At 43.2% G+C, this 21,253-nt stretch overlaps 2 protein-coding genes across 5 annotated transcripts in view; one reads left to right on the top strand and one right to left on the bottom strand.

Annotated features, from left to right (window-relative positions):
• The window catches only part of ZZZ3 (zinc finger ZZ-type containing 3), a 138,430-nt gene extending 126,297 nt beyond the window's left edge, over window positions 1-12,133 (top strand). Inside the window, exon 14 of the mRNA XM_073788198.1 lies at window positions 11,119-12,133. Coding sequence (XP_073644299.1) covers window position 11,119 — 1 coding nt within the window. The 3' untranslated portion in view covers window positions 11,120-12,133. The remainder of the gene's footprint in view (window positions 1-11,118) is intronic.
• Window positions 1-21,253, bottom strand: part of AK5 (adenylate kinase 5) — a 237,057-nt gene that overhangs the window by 19,654 nt on the left and 196,150 nt on the right. For all 4 annotated transcript variants that reach the window (XM_033864681.2, XM_073788205.1, XM_033864687.2 and 1 more), the window contains 2 exons: window positions 11,063-11,226; window positions 8,496-8,612 (listed from right to left, as the gene is read on the bottom strand). In XM_033864681.2, coding sequence (XP_033720572.1) covers window positions 8,496-8,612; window positions 11,063-11,226 — 281 coding nt within the window. The remainder of the gene's footprint in view (window positions 1-8,495; window positions 8,613-11,062; window positions 11,227-21,253) is intronic.

Raw genomic sequence — 21,253 nt, forward strand, 5'->3', positions numbered from 1 at the left:
GAGGGGAATGGTTTAGGCGGTAATAAGAGCGACGGGGAGCCATGGGGGGCGATGGGGAGAGGCAGATGAAGCTTCGCTCGCTCACCCGCCACTCACCTCCTGCTGCGTGGCCCGGTTCCTAAGAGGTTGAGGACCCATACCAGTCTGCGTCCTGGGGGCTGGGGACCCCTGCTCTAACATCCCGTGGAGGGGAGAACAGAGAACTCTGTCCTTGTCTGGATGAGTCACAGAGACTTGGGGACAACTCCATGTCCCCAGCACTCCCCTGCTGGCTCCCTGGAATTCTGCCACTGCAGTGCTGGGCTCTTGATGGCCTTTGGGTATTCAGGGGACCCTTATTAGAGCACAAGTGCCCTTGGGAGGGCATTGAGATATGTAAGAACATTTCAGCAGCGGGCGCACTGTGCCATCGCTCTAACTGCTGTGGGGAGCAAATGGAGGCCCACAGAGGTTAACTTGCCCCAGATCACTGAGGACTAGTTAGTGACAGTCCTGAGCCAGCTGCATGTAACTCCAAAGCCAGAGCCTTCAGAATGGGACTCAGGCCAGATGCCTGGTGGGCCAAGTGGAGCCAGGAGAGGAGGGTGGGGTAGTAGGAAAAGAAGTGGACGGTGTCAGAGGCCATTTAGTTTTATTTTGCGGCAACTTGCTTTCGCTGCCTCTGGGAATCTGGTTGGGATCAGCAGTCACTCCAGCTGAGAGCAGCCCACCAGGATGAGGGTGTCAGCTGACTTGTGATGATGGCTTTGCCTGGAGAATTCCAGCAGGTAGAGCATTAGGAGGCATTTTCCCTGCTCTCCTCTGCCCCCACCTTAGTTTTCTTCTGATTAAGTCAGGACACGGGTTAGGCCATATTACCAGTGGGCAGGGTCCTGCCATTCAGGAACTTTCGACGGTTCAGAGTACCAGCTTTCTTGTTCTCTCTGGGCGCCTCAGTTGCCTCATTTTAAATGAGGATGACAAGAGTTTCTGCCTCATAGGACGGCTGCCGAGGATTAAATGAGTTAATACACGGCCCATTTCAAGCACTGCATAAATGTGAGATAATGTTATTTAATGTGGGCCTGGCAAGATTCATTTTCATCCCTTTGTACTTCATAAAAGCCCCTGTTGGTCAGATTTGAATTTAGAAAGAGTCAGAGGCCCCACCCGTGCTTTTAGCCTAAGTCGTACACTCCAGCGTGTCTACCAGCCTCACTGCACTGGGAGGGAAGGCCCGGCTAACAACAGAGCCACAGGCCTATTTCCCATTTGCTCTCACTCCTGAGCTTTATCCCCTTGGGGAACCTCAGTAGAGGAGGGGTGATGGGGTCATTTCAGCATTGCTGAACACACAACCCTAATAATAATAATACCACCCCATCGCCACCGTAACGTCTGCCCTGGTGCTGCCATTACATAGCTCAAAAGTTCTGCAATGAACCGGAAGTTGGAAGAAGAGAGTGGAAAATCTCAAGTGGAAAATCCCAAGGTGGTCCCAAGGCTTGCCACAATTCCAAACCACTAGGACACACCAACTAGAAAGTTCCTTGGCCAGACTCATAACTTTTTTTTTTTCCTGCTAAGTGTTCATTCCAAAGAGTAGAATGCACTTATAAACAGAATCACTGATTCTATAGATGAACAGTGTTATGAGACAGTTCAGAGCAACCAGGCAGAGCGATACACTGTCATTATCCACACATCCGGGAAACTCATCTGCATAGTCAGGCTAAGGGCAGAATTTCAGCTAAGAGGCTTCTGGGAGGAAAAGGCAAGAGCAAACCCGTGCATTTCACTTCTGTTAACGTGTGTTTAGCTTGGCTGCTGAAATGTTGGGTTAACACAGGAAAGCGTTTCCATTTCACACCAGGGAGTCAGGCTAAGCACACACCCTCCTTGAGATGAAAATAAACTATAATAATACCTACTGAATAGGATTGTAAAGATTAATACAATTAATACAATCCTGAATAGGACTGTAAAGATTAATACAATGACATGGGTAAAGCATCTAGTTCAGTTCCGGGCACATTTTAAGTGCTCAAAAAATAACAGCTATTATTCAGATAGTTATGTATCCTGTACGATTTTAACTGCATGAAGATAGGTACAACCAAGACCGGAAGAACAGACATCAGAGTGTTATCTCTGGGTGGTTGGTTAGTCTTTGTTTTACATTTTCCTGTATTGTCTCATACCTATATAATTCCTACTTCTATAATCAGAAAAAATATACATAATTTTGAAAAAAACCATAACAATGTATTGAACATCATACGCAGGCTTATACATATATAAGGCACATTTCAAGGATTTCAGCCAATCCTCCCAACAAGCACTGAGGTAGCAATTTTTTCTTTTTTTTTAACTGAAATATAGTTGACACACAATATTAGGTTCCTTTCAGGTGTACTACGTAATGCTTTAACACTCGCATACATCATGAAATGATCACCATGATGAGTCTAGTTACCATCTGTCCTCATACAAAGTTATTACGATATGACTGACCATATTCCCTATGCTGTGTGTTATATCCGTGACTTATTTACTAGACAACTGGAGGTTTGTACATCTCAATCCTCCTCACTTATTTTGCCCACTCCCCACCCCCTCCCTTCTGGCAACCACCTGTTGGTTCTCTGTATCTATGAGTCTGTTTTTGTTTGGTTGGTTTTTTAGATTCCACATATAAGTAGATCATGAGGTATTTGTCTTTCTTTGTCTGACTCATTTCACTCAGCAAAATACCCTCTAAATCCATCTATGTTGTTGCAAATGACAAGATTTCTTTTTTTTTTTTTTTTAATGGCTGGAGGTAGCTATTTTCCACCTATATTTTATAGAAGAGGAAATTGAACTCTGTAGAATCAAATGACTCGTCTTGGACTTATAAAGCCAGGCTCTAAATACAGGCCTGTGCCACGAAGTGACTATAACCAGGGCTTCACAAATGGGGTGGGAGCTGGGGATGGTGGTTAGAAACCCCAACTCCTCCTTCATATTCCTTCTCTTTCTCTCTCTCCCTCTCTCTCTCCCTCCCTCCCTCCCTCCCTCCCTTTCTCTCTCTCTCTCTCTCTCTCTCTCTCTCTCTCTCTCTCTCTCTCTCTCACACACACACACACACACACACACACACACACACACACACACACACAGTGACAACCTTCCCTTCCTTAGCACACTATGTTGGATACTGAAGGCACAGATCATTAATTCGATGGGGGGAAAAGTAGGCTTGGGGACAGAAGATAGGGTGGTCATAGAGAAAGCACATACAGACTTACCCCTAAGCTGTGGACATGAGTTTGCACTTGGTCTTTAGTGGTGTTGTGTATGGTAGCCAAGCAGATCCTCAAAGGACCTGCCTCTCAGAGCAATCAGCTATAGTATGCAAAAACATCAGCCTTACTAACTGAACTGGATTTTTTTCAGCCATAGATGGTCCCAAGCATCAGACACACATCAGTCTCTGTGATACAGAAGGGCTGGTGAGGCATCTATGGGCTGGAAAACCACCCATAGGCCTGAATGGGCTTCAAACAGAGTCACAGGCCTGACAGGTACACAAAAAACACTCACTGTGCTTTCAGCCAGGCTTATTACTCTGAATCTCTGGGGAAAATCATACATCTGTATTTGTCTTTGCCAAATTTCAAATGAAATGCTTGCCTATAATTTGGATGGGGCTGTACAAATGATTGAGTCCCTTCAGGGCATAAATGAATCAACAGCGGCTCGTTCCGTGTTTGTAGCATCTTTGTTGTTCTGGTCAGGTTTAAAGCAGTGCTTGTTTTGGAGGGCTGGATGTGTTCTCTTGCACACAAGCCAAACTGATATTAGAATCTTCTAAATTGTTGTACCCAGGGACAAATCAAAATCACGCTTGATCTTTGCAAACTCCTTCCAGCAGAATGCAAAAGAGTGTCTTCGTAGACATCTCACTTGAAGGTCGCCGGTTCATAAATGAAAGGGGCACTTGCATATTTTTGGAAGTGCGTCATGAATTTTAGCATAGGTTGAAACTATCCAGTCATCATGTTGATGACTCTTTCTCACTCCAAAGTTCTAGTTAAGCCTCTTATCTGACACTTTCTAAAACCTGTCTGAATGGGACCCACAGCGGGGAAGGAAGTTTTGCTTTACTTTAGGAAGATCGTATGGATGATTTGAATTCATATTTACCCAAAGGCCAGGGATAGACTGGTTGGCCATCTAGAGTCCTGAACTCACCCATCCTGGGTTATAAGCAAAGGAGAAAGGCATGACGGAGCAGGAATTTATGGGCTTGAATGAAATGTGATTGAAAAATGGGTGACCCTAAAGTAGATAATATTTTATAACCTTTTATAGCTTAGGAGTCACATTTATGTGTGTTACGTCATTTGATGCGCACAAAACCCTCTAAGTAGGATTTGGCAACTACATTATTTTCTCTGTTTTACAGAGGAGGAATCTGAAGTTGAGTGACATGCCCAGGGTCACACTAATCTATGACCAAGGTGAACATCCAGCTTTTTTGACTCCAGACAGCATAAGTGATGCGCTTTAAAGACGTCACTGTGGGAGGCTCTACGTGAGTGCAACAGTGCTGTCACTGCTGCAAACAGTTCGGACCCCATAGGCCTAAGTTCAGATATTTGCCTTCAGACCCAGTTTAAAAAGTTCCCAAAGGAGAACAAAGATCATAATTTTGTGGTTGTTTGCACACAGTAGTTGACAAAAAAGATGTTTCTCTTTACCCTACACCTTATTTATCACACTTGGCCATTTGGGGGTTTCAAAGAATATTCTACTACCACTGAGAGCAATTAAAAAAAAAGACATTGAAAAGGATATTTTCCCCAGCACTTCCAAGCAAGTTCGTGACCTTTCCGGACTGTCCCAGAGACCCTGCCAGTACTCTCGGACCTTAAGTTCACGGGCAAGGTCAAGTGTGGGATAATCTGGTGGAGTGCTGCCACCTTGAAGCCTGAACATCAATCAACATTGCTGACTGGCAGCAGTGAGCGCTCACCTCCCTTGTGTGTGTGTGTGTTTTTCTTTTTTTTAAGGTTTTGCCCTCTTGTGTTTTAATGGCGTGTTCACACAACTGCCAATTTCTAATAAGCAGGGAGCCCCTAAAGGGCCCCGACCACCCCTTCCTCTTCTCTGGATCTCCCCTCACCCTCGGCCTTGCAGAGGCCCTAATTCAGAGGTGGTGCAGGAAAGATGCCCTTGTTCCTCAGTTCAAGAGTATCCCCAGGAAACTTATTTACAGCCTGGACACTGGCTGGAAGATCAAAATAAACAAAAATGTAAGACAATCCACGGAATACTTAATATTGTTAAGATGTCAATACTACAAAAGTGATCTACAGATTTAATGCAATCCCTATCAAAGTTCCAATGACATTTTTTTGTTGTTGTTGCAGAAATAGAAATATCCACCCTAAAATTCATGTGGAATCTCAAGGGACCCTGAATAGCCAAAGCAACCTTGAAAAAGAACAAAGTTGGAGGGCTCTTACTTCCTGATTTAAAAACTATTACAAAGCTACAGCAATCAAAACAGTGTGGTACTGGCATAAAGTCAGTAACTTAGACCAATGGAATATAATATGGAACCCTAAAATGAACTCTCGGATACACGGTCAAATGATTTTTGAAAAGGGTCCAAGACCACTCAATGGGGAAAAAACAGTCTTTTCAATCAGTGGTGTTGGGACAACTGGTGATCTCCATGCAAAGAATAGAGTTGGACCCTTACATTACACTGCTTACAAAAATTAGGTCAAAATGGATTAAAGACCTAAATGTAAGAGTGAAAACTGCAAAATTCTTAAGAGAAAACAGGGGAAAAACTTCATGACACTGGATTTGATAATAATTTCTTGGACATGATACCAAAAGCACAGGAAACAAAAGCAAAAATAGATAAATTGGATTATATCAAAATTAAAAACTTCTGTGACTCAAAGGACACAATCAAGAGTAAAAAGGCAACCTATGTAATGGGAGAAAATATTAGCAAATCATATATCTGATAGGGGGTTAAAATCCAGAACATACCCCAGACTCCTACAATGCAACAACAAAAACCAAATAACCTGGTTAAAAAATGGGCAAAAGACTTGAATAGACATTTCTCCAAAAAAGACATACAAATGGTCAACAAGCACATGAAAAGATGCTCAACATCATTAATCATTAGGGAAATGCAAACCCAAATCACAATGAGATACCACTTCACACCCATTAGGATGGTTACTATCAAAAAAACAGACAATAAGTGATGGCGAGGATGTAGAGAAACTGAAACCATGATGCACTGCTGGTGGGAATGTAAAATGGTGCAGCCACTATGGCTGGCAGTATGTATGCATATGTATTGATTCCTCAAAAAATTAAAAATAGAATTACCATATGATCTAGCAATTTCACTTCTGTGTATATACCCAAAAGAGTTGAAAGCAGGGTCTTGAAGAGCAATCTGTACATGTACATTCATAGCACCATTATTTACAATAGGCAAAAAGTTGAAGTAACCCAAGTGGCCATCAATGAATGAATGGATAAACAAAATATTATTCATCTTTAACAAGGAAGGAAATTTTAACATATGCTACAACATGAATGAACCTTGAGGACATTATGCTAAATGAAATAAGCTAGTGACAAAAGGACAAATCTGTCTGATTCCACTTGTGTGAGGTACGTAGAGTAGTCAATTCATAATGACAGAAAGTGGAACAGTGGTTGTCAGGGGGCGGGGAACAGGGAAATGGGGAGTTTAATAAGTGTAGAGTTTCAGTTTTGCAAATTGAAAAGAGTTCTGGAGATTGGTTGCACAACAATATGAATACACTTAACATGACTGAAGTGTACACTTAAAATCGGTTAAGATGGTAAATTTTATGTTCTGTAAATATACAGAACATGATAAAATATTACCATCATTTTTTAAAAAACTAGAACAATCCTCCCAATTCCATTTTGTAAAAAAGTAGTTGATTATGTAAAAGTCTGAGCTCCTAAAGTGGTTTGTTTGGTGGGAGAAGGCTGTGTAGATTTCTGGTACATGAGTGCCCATCAGGAACCACCTGGAACTGCCACAGTCCCAGGTGCTGCCACACAAAACCATTTCTCCCTGCCTACACCCATCTTGTTGAAAAAGGCTCCTGAGTTGAGATTCAGAAAGTCAGTCCCGGGGGTTAGGGCCCACCCTTGGCAACTGCGCCAGGGAATTTCTTCTCTGGCTCTGGTTGCAAATAGGAAATGCAAGGTAAGGTGAGCAATTGTCCTTTAAGTATTTAGATACCATCTAAGGAAATTAATTAAAACAGAGACTCAGAAGGAGGTCAAACTAACTCCCAGGGAACACACAAGTACCATTACCCCTAATCAACGTTGCAGTGTTAGAGATGGATGGAGATAGGGCCCCCAAATCTTAGTCCTACCAGTAGTTGTCACTTACCAGTGAGTTGGCACTTACTAGCTGTGGGGCTGTGGGCAAGTCATGTAACCTCTCTGGGCTTAACGCATCACCTTTACCATGAAGAAAATACCTCCTCTCTCTATCTAAAAGGTTATTAAAAATATATCAAATGAAATAACATATATAAAAATGCTTTTAAAACTAGTCTAAAGAGATCTCTATATAAATATTAATTCTTGTAGGCTCTGGAATCTTTGTTTAATAAATGGGGACAATTGTTTCCCTCTTCCTTGGACTTTGTAAAATTAGAGATAATGTGTGTAAAGTGTGTAGCCCAGGACTTAGCCCAGAGTAGGCTCAATAAATGATGGAACAATATTTTTTACTTCCTGCTCTTCCCCTGTGAGTGGCCTCCTAGTGAAGAGGGTGGGACATATATCTGATTCTGGGATGGTCATAGGGGTACATATATCTGATTCTACCTGTCCAGCAACCTTTCTCCTTGCCTTCTTCTAAGGGCATCCTATTCTTCTTTGGGTAATTCCCTTCCCTTTCTTTTCATGGTTCAGGTGTGGTGCCCATTCTCCCTCCTTTCTTCCCATCCTTGCCCTGGTCCTCCAGGCTGGACCAGGATATTCCTGGATATCCACAGTGATTGGTTCAGTGATGAGCCCAGGACCTGATAATCCAGGATTATGAAACAAAATCCTGGGTGTTTTGCTGGAGAATAGAAACACTTTTCTGTGAGATCACTTAGATGGTAGAATATAAACCTGTAACAGGAAGAAAATGAGGCCGACGCAAAGAAAGAATATCTAAGAGATGGAGAACGTCAGATCACGGATGAACAAATTTGAATACGTGGATCCAACCAAGTGTGAGCTGCTCTTGGAAGTTTTAGTTACTTGAACCCATAAATCCACCACCAGCATTCCCACCCTCCACCCTTCTTTTGGCATGTATGCTGAGTTTCTGCCATTTGTAATAGAAAGTTTTATTTAATGTAATTGAGGAAGGCATAGACTTCGAATTTATCCCCCAGCCTCGATGATGTCCCCTACTTTTCTTCTGCTATGATCCCCATAACAACACTCACCCTACGTCCGAACTCTTCCCCTTGCTTCACTTCCTGAGGATAGCCATCAATCAGGAAACCCTTGGTGTTTCTGAGGTTGGCCATCATGGCCTCCTTCAGGAGCTCCAGAACGATGCCCTGGAGCAGAGGGAGAGCAGTCAGGACGCGAGCTCTTCCACAGAACAACACTGGAGTCAGCACAGTTCTCCCGAGCCATCCCATCACGGGAGGGAGAGAGATAACAGGAAGATGGTGAGAACAAACTTATGGATACCAAGGAGGGAAGGGGACGGGAGTGGGGTGAATTGGGGGACTGGAATTGACATATATACACTAATATGTATAAAATAGATAACTAATGAGAACCCACTGTATAGCACAAGGAACTCTACTCAACGCTCTGTGGTGACCTAAGTGGGAAGGAAAACTAAAAAAGAGGGGATATATGTATATGTATAACTGATTCACTTTGCTGTACAGCAGAAACTAACACAGCAGTGTAAAGCAACTATACTCTAATAAAAATTAGTTTCAAAAAGATTAACAGCAGGCAGCAATATACTGTATTTCATCAACTCCAAATCTCACCCTCCCCCCATTTTAATGTTTATGGAATTGGTAGGTACCTTACAGTCAGTACTGGGTCATAGTTTAATAGTGTTTTTTTCTTACCGGTATATTTTTATTGGTTATATTTTACTGAGGTGTCTAAAAATAATGACATCTTAGATTAGGTGAAATATAGTGCTATATTTCATACAGTAGCACTCCTTGAATTAGGCCTAATGCCAGTTTAAAACTAGACAAAACACAGTATAAAATGTGCTTCACTGTTGATTTGTTCCAGTAAATATTTTATAAAATTTGACACGCACTGACTTGAGGAGACTTTCAGTAGATATGAAGTAGCACTTTCTAGCAATATCACTGTTAAAAGATTTGGTTTAACTTGCGCTCATGGAAAATAAGGAAGGAGGGATACATGGAAGCTTAGGAATGGATGTAGGAAAATGCCACCAGCTGCCCAAACTGGGGGGAATTCCTTGTGTTCTCTGGGTCCCAGGCATCCTCTGACTTTTGGCAGGGACTTGGGGAGTGCAGCCATCGTAAGGGCGGTCAGAAACTATCCCTAGATAATAACGAATTAAATCTGCATGAAGCTTACCTTCTAGTGAAAAAGACAGATAATAGACGAACAAGTAAATATATAGAAATAATCAGCTAGAGAGAACTACTAGGAGCGAAATTAAAGCAGGACAGAAGAAGCAGAATGTTACAGGTGCTATTTTAGAGGGGGTGCTCAGCAAGGGTCTCTTTGATAAATTGTGATATTTAAGTAGAGATCGGGATGAAGTAAAGGAGCAAACTATATGCATATATGAAGGAAGAGGGCTCTGGCTAAGGAAAAAGCAAGTGCAAAGGCCCTGAGGCAGGAACAGCCTGGCCTGTGGGAGGAAAAATGAGGAAGTGACTGGTTGGCTGAGAGTAAACGTGAGAGTGGTGGGGAAACAGCGTCAGAGAGCAAGCTGGAGTCCAGAGCCACGGGAAGGACTCTGGATTTCATTCTAAGTGTGGTGAGGAGCTGTTGGAAGCTTCTGGGGAAGGGGATAAATGTTTTCAAGAAATCACTCTGGCTGCTGTGAAAAGAGTAAACTGTGTGGGGAAAAGAGTGGGCAGAAGGAGGCCCACTGAGAGTCATCTGCAATGGTCTGTTTCCTTTCATGAGGACCATTCTGGCTTCCAGGTGGGAAACAGACTGTAGCTGGTTGAAGAGGAAGCATAAATCTCTGTTAGCTAATAGGGGCTGCATTGTAGGAGCCCTGACTACAGAGCCTAGTGTGGGACCTAGTCTGGAAGGGATGAATGTTTTTTGATACCAGTGGCATCTAGCTTCTCAGAGATGGACAGTGACTTGAAAACAAACAAAAAAAGGTAAATAAAAGGGATATATATATATATTTTTTGCGGTACACGGGCCTCTCACTGTTGTGGCCTCTCCCATTGCGGAGCACAGGCTCCAGACATGCAGTCTCAGCGGTCATGGCTCACGGGCCCAGCCGCTCCGCGGCATGTGGGATCTTCCCGGACCGAGGCACAAACCCGTGTCCCCTGCATCGGCAGGCGGACTCTCAACCACTGCGCCACCAGGGAAGCCCAAAAGGGATATTCTTTACTTCAGCCACACAGGGAAGATACTAAATTTCAAGTTAATGTCATTATACCTCTCAGAACTAGACCAAAATGTTTTTTATTTTCCAGTGGGTTCTAATTCTAAGTTCTGCTGCACCAAGCTCACTTCTGCTTTGAAGATTTTAACTCTAAAGCGGGGACCCATATTAGAAGAAAATATGAAACAAGGTAACATTCAAGGGGCTGGCAGAGCAACAAGACAGAAGGAACCTGGGCCTGGACAACTTGGTCTGGCAGATGGGTCTCTGCTGCTGACCTCCTGCCTACCTCTGGACTGTTACATAAGAAAGAAATGAAATACAGCTATTGTCCTTTTTGGGTTTCTTTGTTTCAGAAGCTTAGATTAATTGCAACACTCCCAAATCTCTCCCCAGCCAGAGAAGGCAGCTGTTGCTTACTGAGGGCACTAGCTCTCCACGTTCCATGATGTTTCTGATCAATTTGCTTCTTTCAGATTCTGATGACAGCTCGTTCCGCAGGAGCTTGCCAGTCGAGAGATGTGTAAATCCATATTTTTCCACCAGCTTTTCACACTGTGTGCCTTTGCCAGAGCCTGGGCCACCTAGAAGAGAAGTCGTGTATCAGACATCCATCCCAAATCTGGTGCCTCATTTTGGGCTATAGTCACCATGGTGAGCAGGCCTCAGTGCTTCATCCACCAGCATGGACTGAACAGTGATGATTTACCGGGAGCATGTCCAGAGCTGTGGATACAGTGGAGAATGGGACACAGACCTTGCCCTCAAAAGCTTACTGTCCATAGACGGCAGATGGTATTGTAGACAAAACACAGCAGTCACTATAGCTGGTCTAGTGGGGAGGAGTTCCAGCTGTTACAGGGGGCAGAGTAGGGGTCCACAATCCCAATTTGGTACACATGCATGTCAGAGAAGTTTCCTGGGGCACCGAATCCGCTCATGTGCAAAGCACGGACCACAGTGCCTGATACACTGTGAATGTTCAACAAATGCTAGCCATTACTTTTTTTTTTTTTTTTTTGCGGTACGCGGGCCTCTCACTGCTGTGGCCTCTCCCATTGTGGAGCACAGGCTCCGGACGTGCAGGCTCAGTGGCCATGACTCACGGGCCTAGCTGCTCCGCAACATGTGGGATCTTCCCGGATCAGGGCATGAACCCGTGTCCCCTGCATCGGCAGGCAGACTCTCAACCACTGCGCCACCATGGAAGGCCGCTAGCCATTACTTTTAAAATAAATTGTTTTCAAATTTATGGTTACCAAAGCGGCAAGAGGAGGGGGATAAATTAGGAGTTGGGGATTAACATATACACACTACTATATATAAAATAGATAACCAACAAGGACCTACTGTATAGCACAAGGAACTATACTCAATATTTTATAATAACCTATAAGAGAAAAGAATCTGAAAAAGAGAAGATAAATATATAACTGAATCACTGTGCTGTGCACCTGAAGCTAGCACAACATTGTAAATCAACTATATTTCAATAAAAAAATTGTTTTCATTTCCAAACACAAACCTACAGAAGAGTTATGAATACAAAGAACTTTCTGAAACATTTAAGAATCAGCGGCCAACCTGATGCCTCATGGCTACAGAACACTTTAATGTCATTTCTTCCGGACAAGGAACCAAACACATTCTCCTAAATAACTACATCTTCAGACCCCATTCACATTTCGGTGGAATTGTCCCAGTCATCTCAATAATGTCCTCTGAAGCCGATGGATCAAGTTCAGAATCATGTGCTGCCTTTGGTTGTCATGTCCTTTTGGTCTTCTTCCCGAAGGAACGGTTCCTCTGTGTTTCCCTGACACTTCTGAAGATTATAAATAGTTATTTTATAGAATGTCCCTCAATATGAATTTTTCTGTTGTTTTCTAGCTATTATTACTGATGATCTCCCATAGTCCTTTGATGAACATTACATCTTGACTCTTTCCTTGCCCCTCCCTAAGTTCAACTAGTTGCTAAGTTGTAAGCTTTTACATCTTGAAAATAATAATAGCTAACCTTTGCCAAGTGCTTACTGTACTGGTCACTGCCCTAAGCATTTTGTGTATATTAATTTTAAATGATCTTAAGAGAGGCAGACACTGGTATTATTCCCATTTTACAGATGGGGAAGCGGAGGCACTGGGAAGTTAGCTGCCTTAGGTGGCAAGAGCAAGTAAGTAGCAGTCTAGGATTCGAAGCCTGGACTCTGGCTCTCAGAGGTGTTCCCACCTCTCGCGGCTGCTGCGCCCAGATTCACCTCCATGGTTCAGGTCCTTATGCTCTCGGTGTACGGCAGCCATCCTGCCTCTGCGTTGGGCAATGGGTGAGGCTTTGAGGTCCAGCAGACCTGCTAGCAGGATGATGTGCCTGAAAAGCATGTCACCACCCAGCTCAGAGCATTCAGTGGCTTGCCATTCCTCACAGAATGAAATCCCAACTTCTTAGAGTGGCATTTCTAGCTTCTAGAATCTAGTTCCATCCAACCTCTCCAACATTTTTCTTCATTTCTTATCCTCACCCAACATTGTTATGTCCAACTGTAGACTGTTCCTTCCTCAAGACATACTTTTTTAAAAAAACTTTACTTTGAGATAATTGCAGATTCACATTCGTAAGAATAATATAGAGAGATCCCATGTATCCTTTACCAATTTTCCCTTGTGGTGACATCTTGCAAAACTACAGCATAATATCACAACCAGAATATTAGCATTGATGCCATGAAGATATAGAACATGTCCATCACCACAAGAATCCCTCATGTTTTCCTTTTATAGCCACACCCACTTCTCTCCTACACACAACCTCTCCATCCCTAACCTCTGGCAACCACTAAATCTGTCTATAACTATGTCATTCTGAGAAAATTATATAAAAGGAAACATAGACATCAAGATATGCTTTTCCAATGTGCTTTTGCTATTCTCGGGTCCTCAGCCTGGAAGGCTTTTGCTTCCCCCTCTAACTATCAAGGTCCTCTTTATCCCTTAGGCCTGGACCCAGTGCTGTCCCCTTCTGGCATCAGCTTGTCCCCCTCACCTCCCTTGGGGTGAGTGATGTAACCAGGGCTTGGATGCCCTTGGCCTTGTCTTATGCTTGGTCTAGGTCTCCCACTCGACTTTCTGCCCCACAGTGCCTATAGCACAGCCCCTGTACACTGTAGGTGCTTCTTAATGCCTAGAGGATTCCCTGTTAAAAGGAAATATTGAACTGAAATGTAAAACACAGTTGAGGTGTTTAGCATAGCAATGAGGATTTACAACTTGTTCTGCAATTTTCCTGGCTGGCCTCTCTTCATATTCAAAACTCCTTTCTCAGAACAATTGGCAAGACCCCTCTTGAGGGGCATTAGTTGTGGTCCCTCATCAGTAGAAGGGCCTCTTACTCCCTCTCCTGCGCCTTGGCAGGAAATCCAGGAAAGGTGCACGTTTTCTGACTTCTGCTCATCCGTACAGCTGCTCTCAGCCCAATGGGGTGGGTTCAGACCCCTCACAGTATTGTCATGGATGGCCTAGATGTAGTAGGAAAACAGCAATTACAAAGGCTTGCAAAAACAATGCAGACCATATAGCAGGAGTGGCCGATTGCCAGCTGATGTTACGTTTTCTCCAAGCACTGTGACTCCTGTCTCCTGAGATAATGGAAATGGAGAGTGGAAACAAGCGAAGGCCACTCAGGGGAGAAGGGCTTCCAGATAAAGGAGTAAGGGGAACAAAGGGCTAGGCTCCTGCAGTGGCCGGATTTACCTAGAAACTCTTTTGCTGGGATGGCTGGAAACCAGTCACATGGGAAAGATATTTTCAGACTTGGCTTACAGGGCAAAAATGCTGCGTTCCAATTATTTTCTTCCTTCAGCAACCTACTAATATGACTATTACAGTTTTTGCTCCTCTAAAATGTTATTTAATAAATCTCAACACAAAGGCAATTAAAAAAGCTTCAGCTCAAATTAACCGCAGCTGTGTGTGAAACAGCAGCCACTGCCCCAGTTAGAAACCTTTCGAGGGAGCGACAGCTGCAAATTCTTAACATTCTTGGGCAAACGGTGCAGGCACAGCGGAATTTTAAGTAATCTACACAATGGTTTGATTCTTCCCAGGGCTCCAAACCCGAGAACAAAGTGATTATTATCACTGCCGTGAAGGCACAAAAACTGCTAGGAGATGTATGAATTTTCATACACTGTCTCTGACATTTCTTTGAGGCCTTCACTTATGACTTTTAAATGAAAAGCACTGGAGCCTTGATATCCTTCTGGGATAATTTGTTACATGGGAAAAACTCTTTCAAGGTGCCACATATCTGAACAAGTGGGCTGTGTTCTCTGGTGACGAGACGGCTGACAGAGATGAGTAGCTGTCACATTTACTGTCATCTCACTGATTTTTCCTGTATCACCACTCAAGGCTCAACCCCTGAACACACCTATACACAATACTGCGTGCTGTGATTCAAAAAGACAGCCTGGGGTAGGAGGTTCCATTTCGAAAGGGTCTGTCAACCTTCAAAAAAAAAAAAGTGAAAATTCTTTATTCTCAACCAATGTGATTAAAATTGTTTTCCATGTGAGGCCAAAGGTGCTATATTGTGAGAAGTGTAGATACTGGGAACGTCCAGCTCAGTGCATCCCTTCCCTTAACGCTGCACCGAAGGAAGGGGAAGAAGAGCCTGCAGGAGATTTGCGAGCCCAGGGTCCATGGCTGGATTCTCCCTCGCGCATTCTCCTTGGTACCCGGTGTTCTCTGAGGTGGAAGTGAAACAAGGTGCATCACCTGAGCATGCCCGCCTGAGCCACCTTTGCCAGCGTGCTTTTTATCTTCTGGGGCAGCCCTCTCAGGGGACAGCTCCTGGATTCATTAGCTGGGCTCTGCAGGAGAAGACCTGCCTCCTATGTGACTTTGCAGGGTGCCTGGCCTCAGGGCAAAAAGAACAAAACGGCAAAGCTGGTGTGTTAGAGCACATTCTGCACTCAGAAAGAAAGCCCAAGTAAATACTGATGTCAGGTTGATAATTAGCTGGATCCCAAATACAAACAAATGCATGGACGTAAGTTTCTATTACACTTAACAGTGTTTTGAATAGTAATGGTGTAGAGCAGGCTCTAGTGTCCTTGGCTGACATTTTATTGTATCTTGTTAACTGTAGGCTGCAACCTGGAACTAAGCATGAGGCCTGTTAATACTGCTCTTCATTTGACAAACATCTGTTGGGCAGCTACTGGGGTCAGACACTGTGCTAAAAGCTGGGAAGCGAAAGATTCAGAGGCCCTGTCTTCTATCAGAGAACTCACCCTCTAAGGGGAAGCCGACAGGTGAGCCCAGCATCACAGCAGTGTGAGGGGGCTACAAGCCAGGCCTGTCAACACCCCTGCAGGGGCGCTGGGCTGGACTCCTCGCTCAGGCAGGGGAAAGCACGTGTGATTACCTTTGCTAACACTGGGGAAGTGTGGAAAAGAAGAGCAGAAGGCTGAGCTTGGTATCTTCAGCAAAGTGACTTGGAACATGAAAAGGTCTTGCAGAGAACGGTGGGACAGGGAGCATGGTGTACTGGGAAGGGCACAGGACAGATGGGTCAAGTAATAACCCCTGGCTCTACCACTTACTAGTCCAGTGGTTCTGGGTGAGTCTTAACTTCTCTGAGTCTTAGTTTCCTCATCTGTAAAATGGGGGGAAATAAGAACCAACTCTCTGCCTCATTCTACTTTTGCTCTCCCTCCTCCTCATCTTCCATTCCTGACCAGTCAATAAGCTACTTTGAAAAGTTGAGTCTACATTCGAAAAGTTTCTGAAATCTGTCCCTTTGTCCCAAATCTCCCTTGTCACATCTCTCCGCCAAAAAAAGTTGGTGCTTGATAAATGCTACTTATAACGAGAGGAGGTTACTCATCCCGTTAGCTCTTCCTGAGTTACATCTGCAGGGTGTCATCCAGCATATCAAGGTTGGAATCAAACATAATCCAGGGCTTCCCTGGTGGTGCAGTGGTTGAGTGTCCACCTGCCGATGCAGGGACATGGGTTCGTGCCCCAGTCTGGGAAGATCCCACATGCCATGGAGCAGCTGGGCCCGTGAGCCATGGCCGCTGACCCTGTGCGTCCGGAGCCTGTGCTCCGCAACGGGAGAGGCCACAACAGTGAGAGGCCCGCGTACCGCAAAAAAAAAACAAACAAAAAAACATAATCCAACAACAAGTATGGGGACTAGCCATCACTCCGAGACGTCCAGACCACTTGCAGGTAATTAAGATATATATTAGTGTGTGTGTTCACACACACACACACACACACACACACACACACACACACATATTTGACTGTACATTTACAAATATATGTATCTGGTTTGGAAAACTCATAAAGTTTATTTTCTCTAAGGCAAAGCAGAGGGGACAGCATTCTACAGGTTCTAACGTCATCAACAAAGCTTTGCAGGCCTTAATTCCCATCCCATCCCAGCCTCACTGTTCTCTAAACCTCTTTAGCACCAATAACCTTCATCACTAACCCACTTTCAGCTCGCCTTTGATCTGGATGAACTTGAGAGTTCATCATTACTTGGGTCTGTTCTCCCACCCTGCTCGCGTCTTCTTCTTCTCCCTGGCTCTTTTCTCTTGACCTCACTTCTTCTCACCTTGTTCTCTGTTCTCACTGTGACCTCATCGAGTAGGTCCATTCCCTTCGGGCTCCACTCACCTTCCTGACCAGCTGGACACCAGGCCCTTTCAAGTAACTCTGAATCCTTTGCACCCTTAGAATTCTATTGTGCCTGTGATGAGAACCACCAGCCTGCTCTCTGCCCAACCCACCATTTACTTGATTTGCATCTAGTCTGGGTAGCTAAGAATTCCATACGAAGGTCAGAAAACCGAGCCAACTGGGCTTCTATCTAACTTCATAATAGCTTTTAATGCTTCTTGGCAGATAATCTTCTTTTGCTGATACCAAATTCGATGTCCAAGGATGGATTCTAATATATTTCCCCATTGTCCATAAATCCTCAAACATACTCTTATTCCTCTCACTTTTAACAGGCATTTACATCTTCCTATTATTCACTAAGAAGGTGAAGATTATCTTCTTTCCTCAACATTTTCAAAATATGTGTATCTTCATCCTTTGTCCTCCATCTCTCCTTTCTCTCATTTGGAAGATGCTATACAACTAGTCAGCCTAAGGCTAACTTCTCTGCTTTGGCTCTCATAGCACCTCAGCGTTTTCCTCCATAGCATTTTTCACAGAATATAATTACTATCTATCTGTCTGTCTATCAATCTATCTATCTATCTGTCATCTATTATCTATATATCCATTGTCTATATCTTTCACCTATCTCTTATCATCTATCATATCTATCAATTATCTATCATCTATATCTAACCATCATCTATATCTACCTATCATCTACCCATCTACTGTCGCTATCACCTATCCTATCTATCTATCATCTGTAGTTTACTTTAAGTCTGTCTTCCATATTAGACTTTACAGGATATGAGTATGCTTTGCTTACCACAGTGCCCAACATAGTGCCTCAAATACAGTTGTCTACTGTGTTTATAAGTTGTCTACATTATAATAGTGACTGAAATAGTAAATACTTTAATGGTGAATGGATCCTTTCTTCCTGCCTGCTCCAAAAACTTGATCCTCTCTTTCTAGTCCACATTAAATTCATTCCTCTCTGTTGGCACCATCTCTTCTGTAAACAACATGCTTAGCTCTTCCCCATCCAAATGAAAATATTTCCACCGTTGTCTGTATCCTCTAGTTATCTTTACATTCTTTCACTTTTTTCCAGTAGCCTGAAACTGCCCATTTCCGTTTCCTCCTCTTTTATTGACTCCTTAGCCTCTTGCAAGCTACCTCCTACCCTCATCACTCTCTGAAATTGATCTTTAAAGTTCGACAGTGATTGCATAATTGTCATCTTATTCAATGACCTTCTTCTAGTCTTTACTGTCTTTGACTCTTTAGTAGCATTTAACACCACTGATAAACATCTTAAAATTCTCTTTTCCCTTGATTTCCAGACACACAATTTGCCCATTTTCTCTCCCTTCCTTTGCCAGACAGAAACTCACAGAGAGTACAAACTGCTTTATTTATGTTGGTCTCCCCACAGAACCTTGCGAAGTATCACAGGCAATTGTTGAATAGAGTCAATGTCTAGGAGGCTTATGGCCCCACAAGGGTGACAACTGTATTCCTTTTCCCATTAAAGGAACCCTGGACCAAAGGAATCGAGTTCTAGGTTCACACCCCGGACCTTTATCTGGTGAGATGACTTTAATGGAGTCACTTCTCCTCTCTGAGCTTCAACCTCTTCAATTACAAAATAGAGATGATCAAAATGCCTATTGGTTGTGAGGACAAAATGTGATAACGCACATAAATTGCTTGGAACGGTAGCTGGCACGGTGACATACTCAATAAGCATCATGTTGATTGTCTGTAAAATGAGGCAGCCTGTGTTAGTGCTGCCTAGAGGTCCTCCCAGCTCTAACATTCTGTGCTTTCACAAAGATTAGATACATCATTTCATATTGTGGTACTATTTTAACATCTTTAAAGACAGCCTTCACAGTCACAGCCTGTGAAGGTATCAAATCTTCTGTAAATCAAACTGTCCTATTTTTAGATAGTCCTCAGTGTTGTTTAAAAATCTATCAGATTTCTACCTCTTGAAATATTTCTGTCTGAATGAAAATGGGCTTCAAGATCGGGTTCAGGGTTTTGTAACTGAATGATTCCTTTAAGAGAAAAGCTATTCTGCCATCACATCATGAAATGACTGTGCCCTAGGAATGATCCTCAACCACTGTGGGCCCATGAGTCACTTTAAATATCCTGTATCTTGGATGAGCTGTGTCACCATGCAGAGTTTCAGCAGGGTTACTGGGAATTGGCTCTCTCTGACCAGAAACAGTTATGAAAAATAGATCTTTATCCTCAAAGACAGTACCTCTATTCGTTCTGAAATGCACTGCTGCTTCAGGTTATTTGCTGAATAGGATGAAGAATACCAGTGATGGGGTCAGCTGAAGGTTATGTGGAAGAATTTCACACGGGACTGGGAACTTCCTGATAGCAGGGACTGTGCCTTATTTGTTGGTACATGGTGTATAGTAGGCACGCAATAGTTATCAGATCAATCAATGAATAAATGACTGAATGAATGGATGGTGAATGATCTGGGAGCTTCAGGGAGGTAGCCTCCTAACATTGGGAGTTAGGAGACCTTGGTTCTAGACCATTCCTGGTTTGAACTAGCTGAGAGATCTTGGGAGAGTCACTCTGCCTCCTCAGATGCTATAGCTTCCTTGTCTGTAAATCAGAGTCTGGATTAAATTAGTGTTTTCCTGTGCTATTTTATATTACATTTCCTAAATATTCCAGCTTCTCTTCAATAGTGCTTCTCCCCGAGGAAATATTACTCATCCCCACCTTTTGAACTTAAAAGTCCCCAAGTGACATGCTTTGGCCAATGAACTGGGGGCAGAGGTGGATGTGTGTCATATTTAGCAGAGGTTCTTATAGCCAATGCATGGTTTTCTGTGTCTCTTTTCTCTTTGCCATGAAACTAGTAATATTTTGGATAGTAGGGGCTCTATCAGAATGGTTACCAGAGTGCAGCCCAGTCAACTGTTGACAAGCATGTAGCATTAGTCCAGAAAAAGAAGACGAGGCGGAGGTGGAGGAGGAAGAAGAAAAAGAAGAAACATCTTTGTTGTTCTACATCACAGAGATTTTTAGTTATGCTTCTTACTACAGCATAACTTAGCTTCTTCTGACTGATACGTTCCCAAACTTGACTGTGCATCAGAATCACCTGGGGAGGTTGAAAAATTGCTGAATCAGCAGATCTCTGAACCTCTGGGGTTGAGGCCTTGGAATTTATAGTTTTAGAAAGTTCCCCAGGGAAAGTATACAGATATTGGCAATTGACTTTGAAATATGTAAGGAAAAAGAGATGTATTGATGGATGGATAAAGGGGTGGATAGAGGGAAAGATACGTGATAAAAGAGTTATTGTAAATGTTAATGGCAGAATCTAGGCAGTGGGTTTACGAGTGTTCACTGTAAAATTCTTTCAGCTTTGCTGAATATTTGAAATATTTTCAAAATAAAAAAAGATCTTAAAAAAAATTTCCTCAGGTGATTCTGATGGTTAGCTTGATTTGAACTTCTAGACGAGATAATCTAAGGAAGGCCATTTGCTGCGAATGCCCCAGTGGTCACTGCAGGGAGTCTGTCGTGTTGATCTTTCTTTTAATATTTACAATGTAATAAGTCTTAGATAATGATTCTTTCTGAGATGATGATTCTATCATGAGTGAACACTTGCTATAATGGTTAATGAGAATCCGTATTGCCTTATCAAAAGCAAGGCTATCCTTTCTGTTGCAGATGAGGGAACTTTTTGTTTTCTCAGCATCGAGCTGGAGGTAACGGGAGGGGGACTATGGACGATTTTATACCAACAGAGTGGGTCAGAGACAAGTTCGAGGGGTCATTGCAGACCATTCAGATAAAGGTATCCGGTTCACAGTGCTTTTGGCTTGATATTTGACCCTAATAAGTATCTATCTATATGTTTTATTTGTAATAATTC

Source organism: Tursiops truncatus, chromosome 1, assembly GCF_011762595.2.
Source record: "Tursiops truncatus isolate mTurTru1 chromosome 1, mTurTru1.mat.Y, whole genome shotgun sequence".
In the NCBI taxonomy this organism is placed as follows: domain Eukaryota; kingdom Metazoa; phylum Chordata; class Mammalia; order Artiodactyla; family Delphinidae; genus Tursiops; species Tursiops truncatus.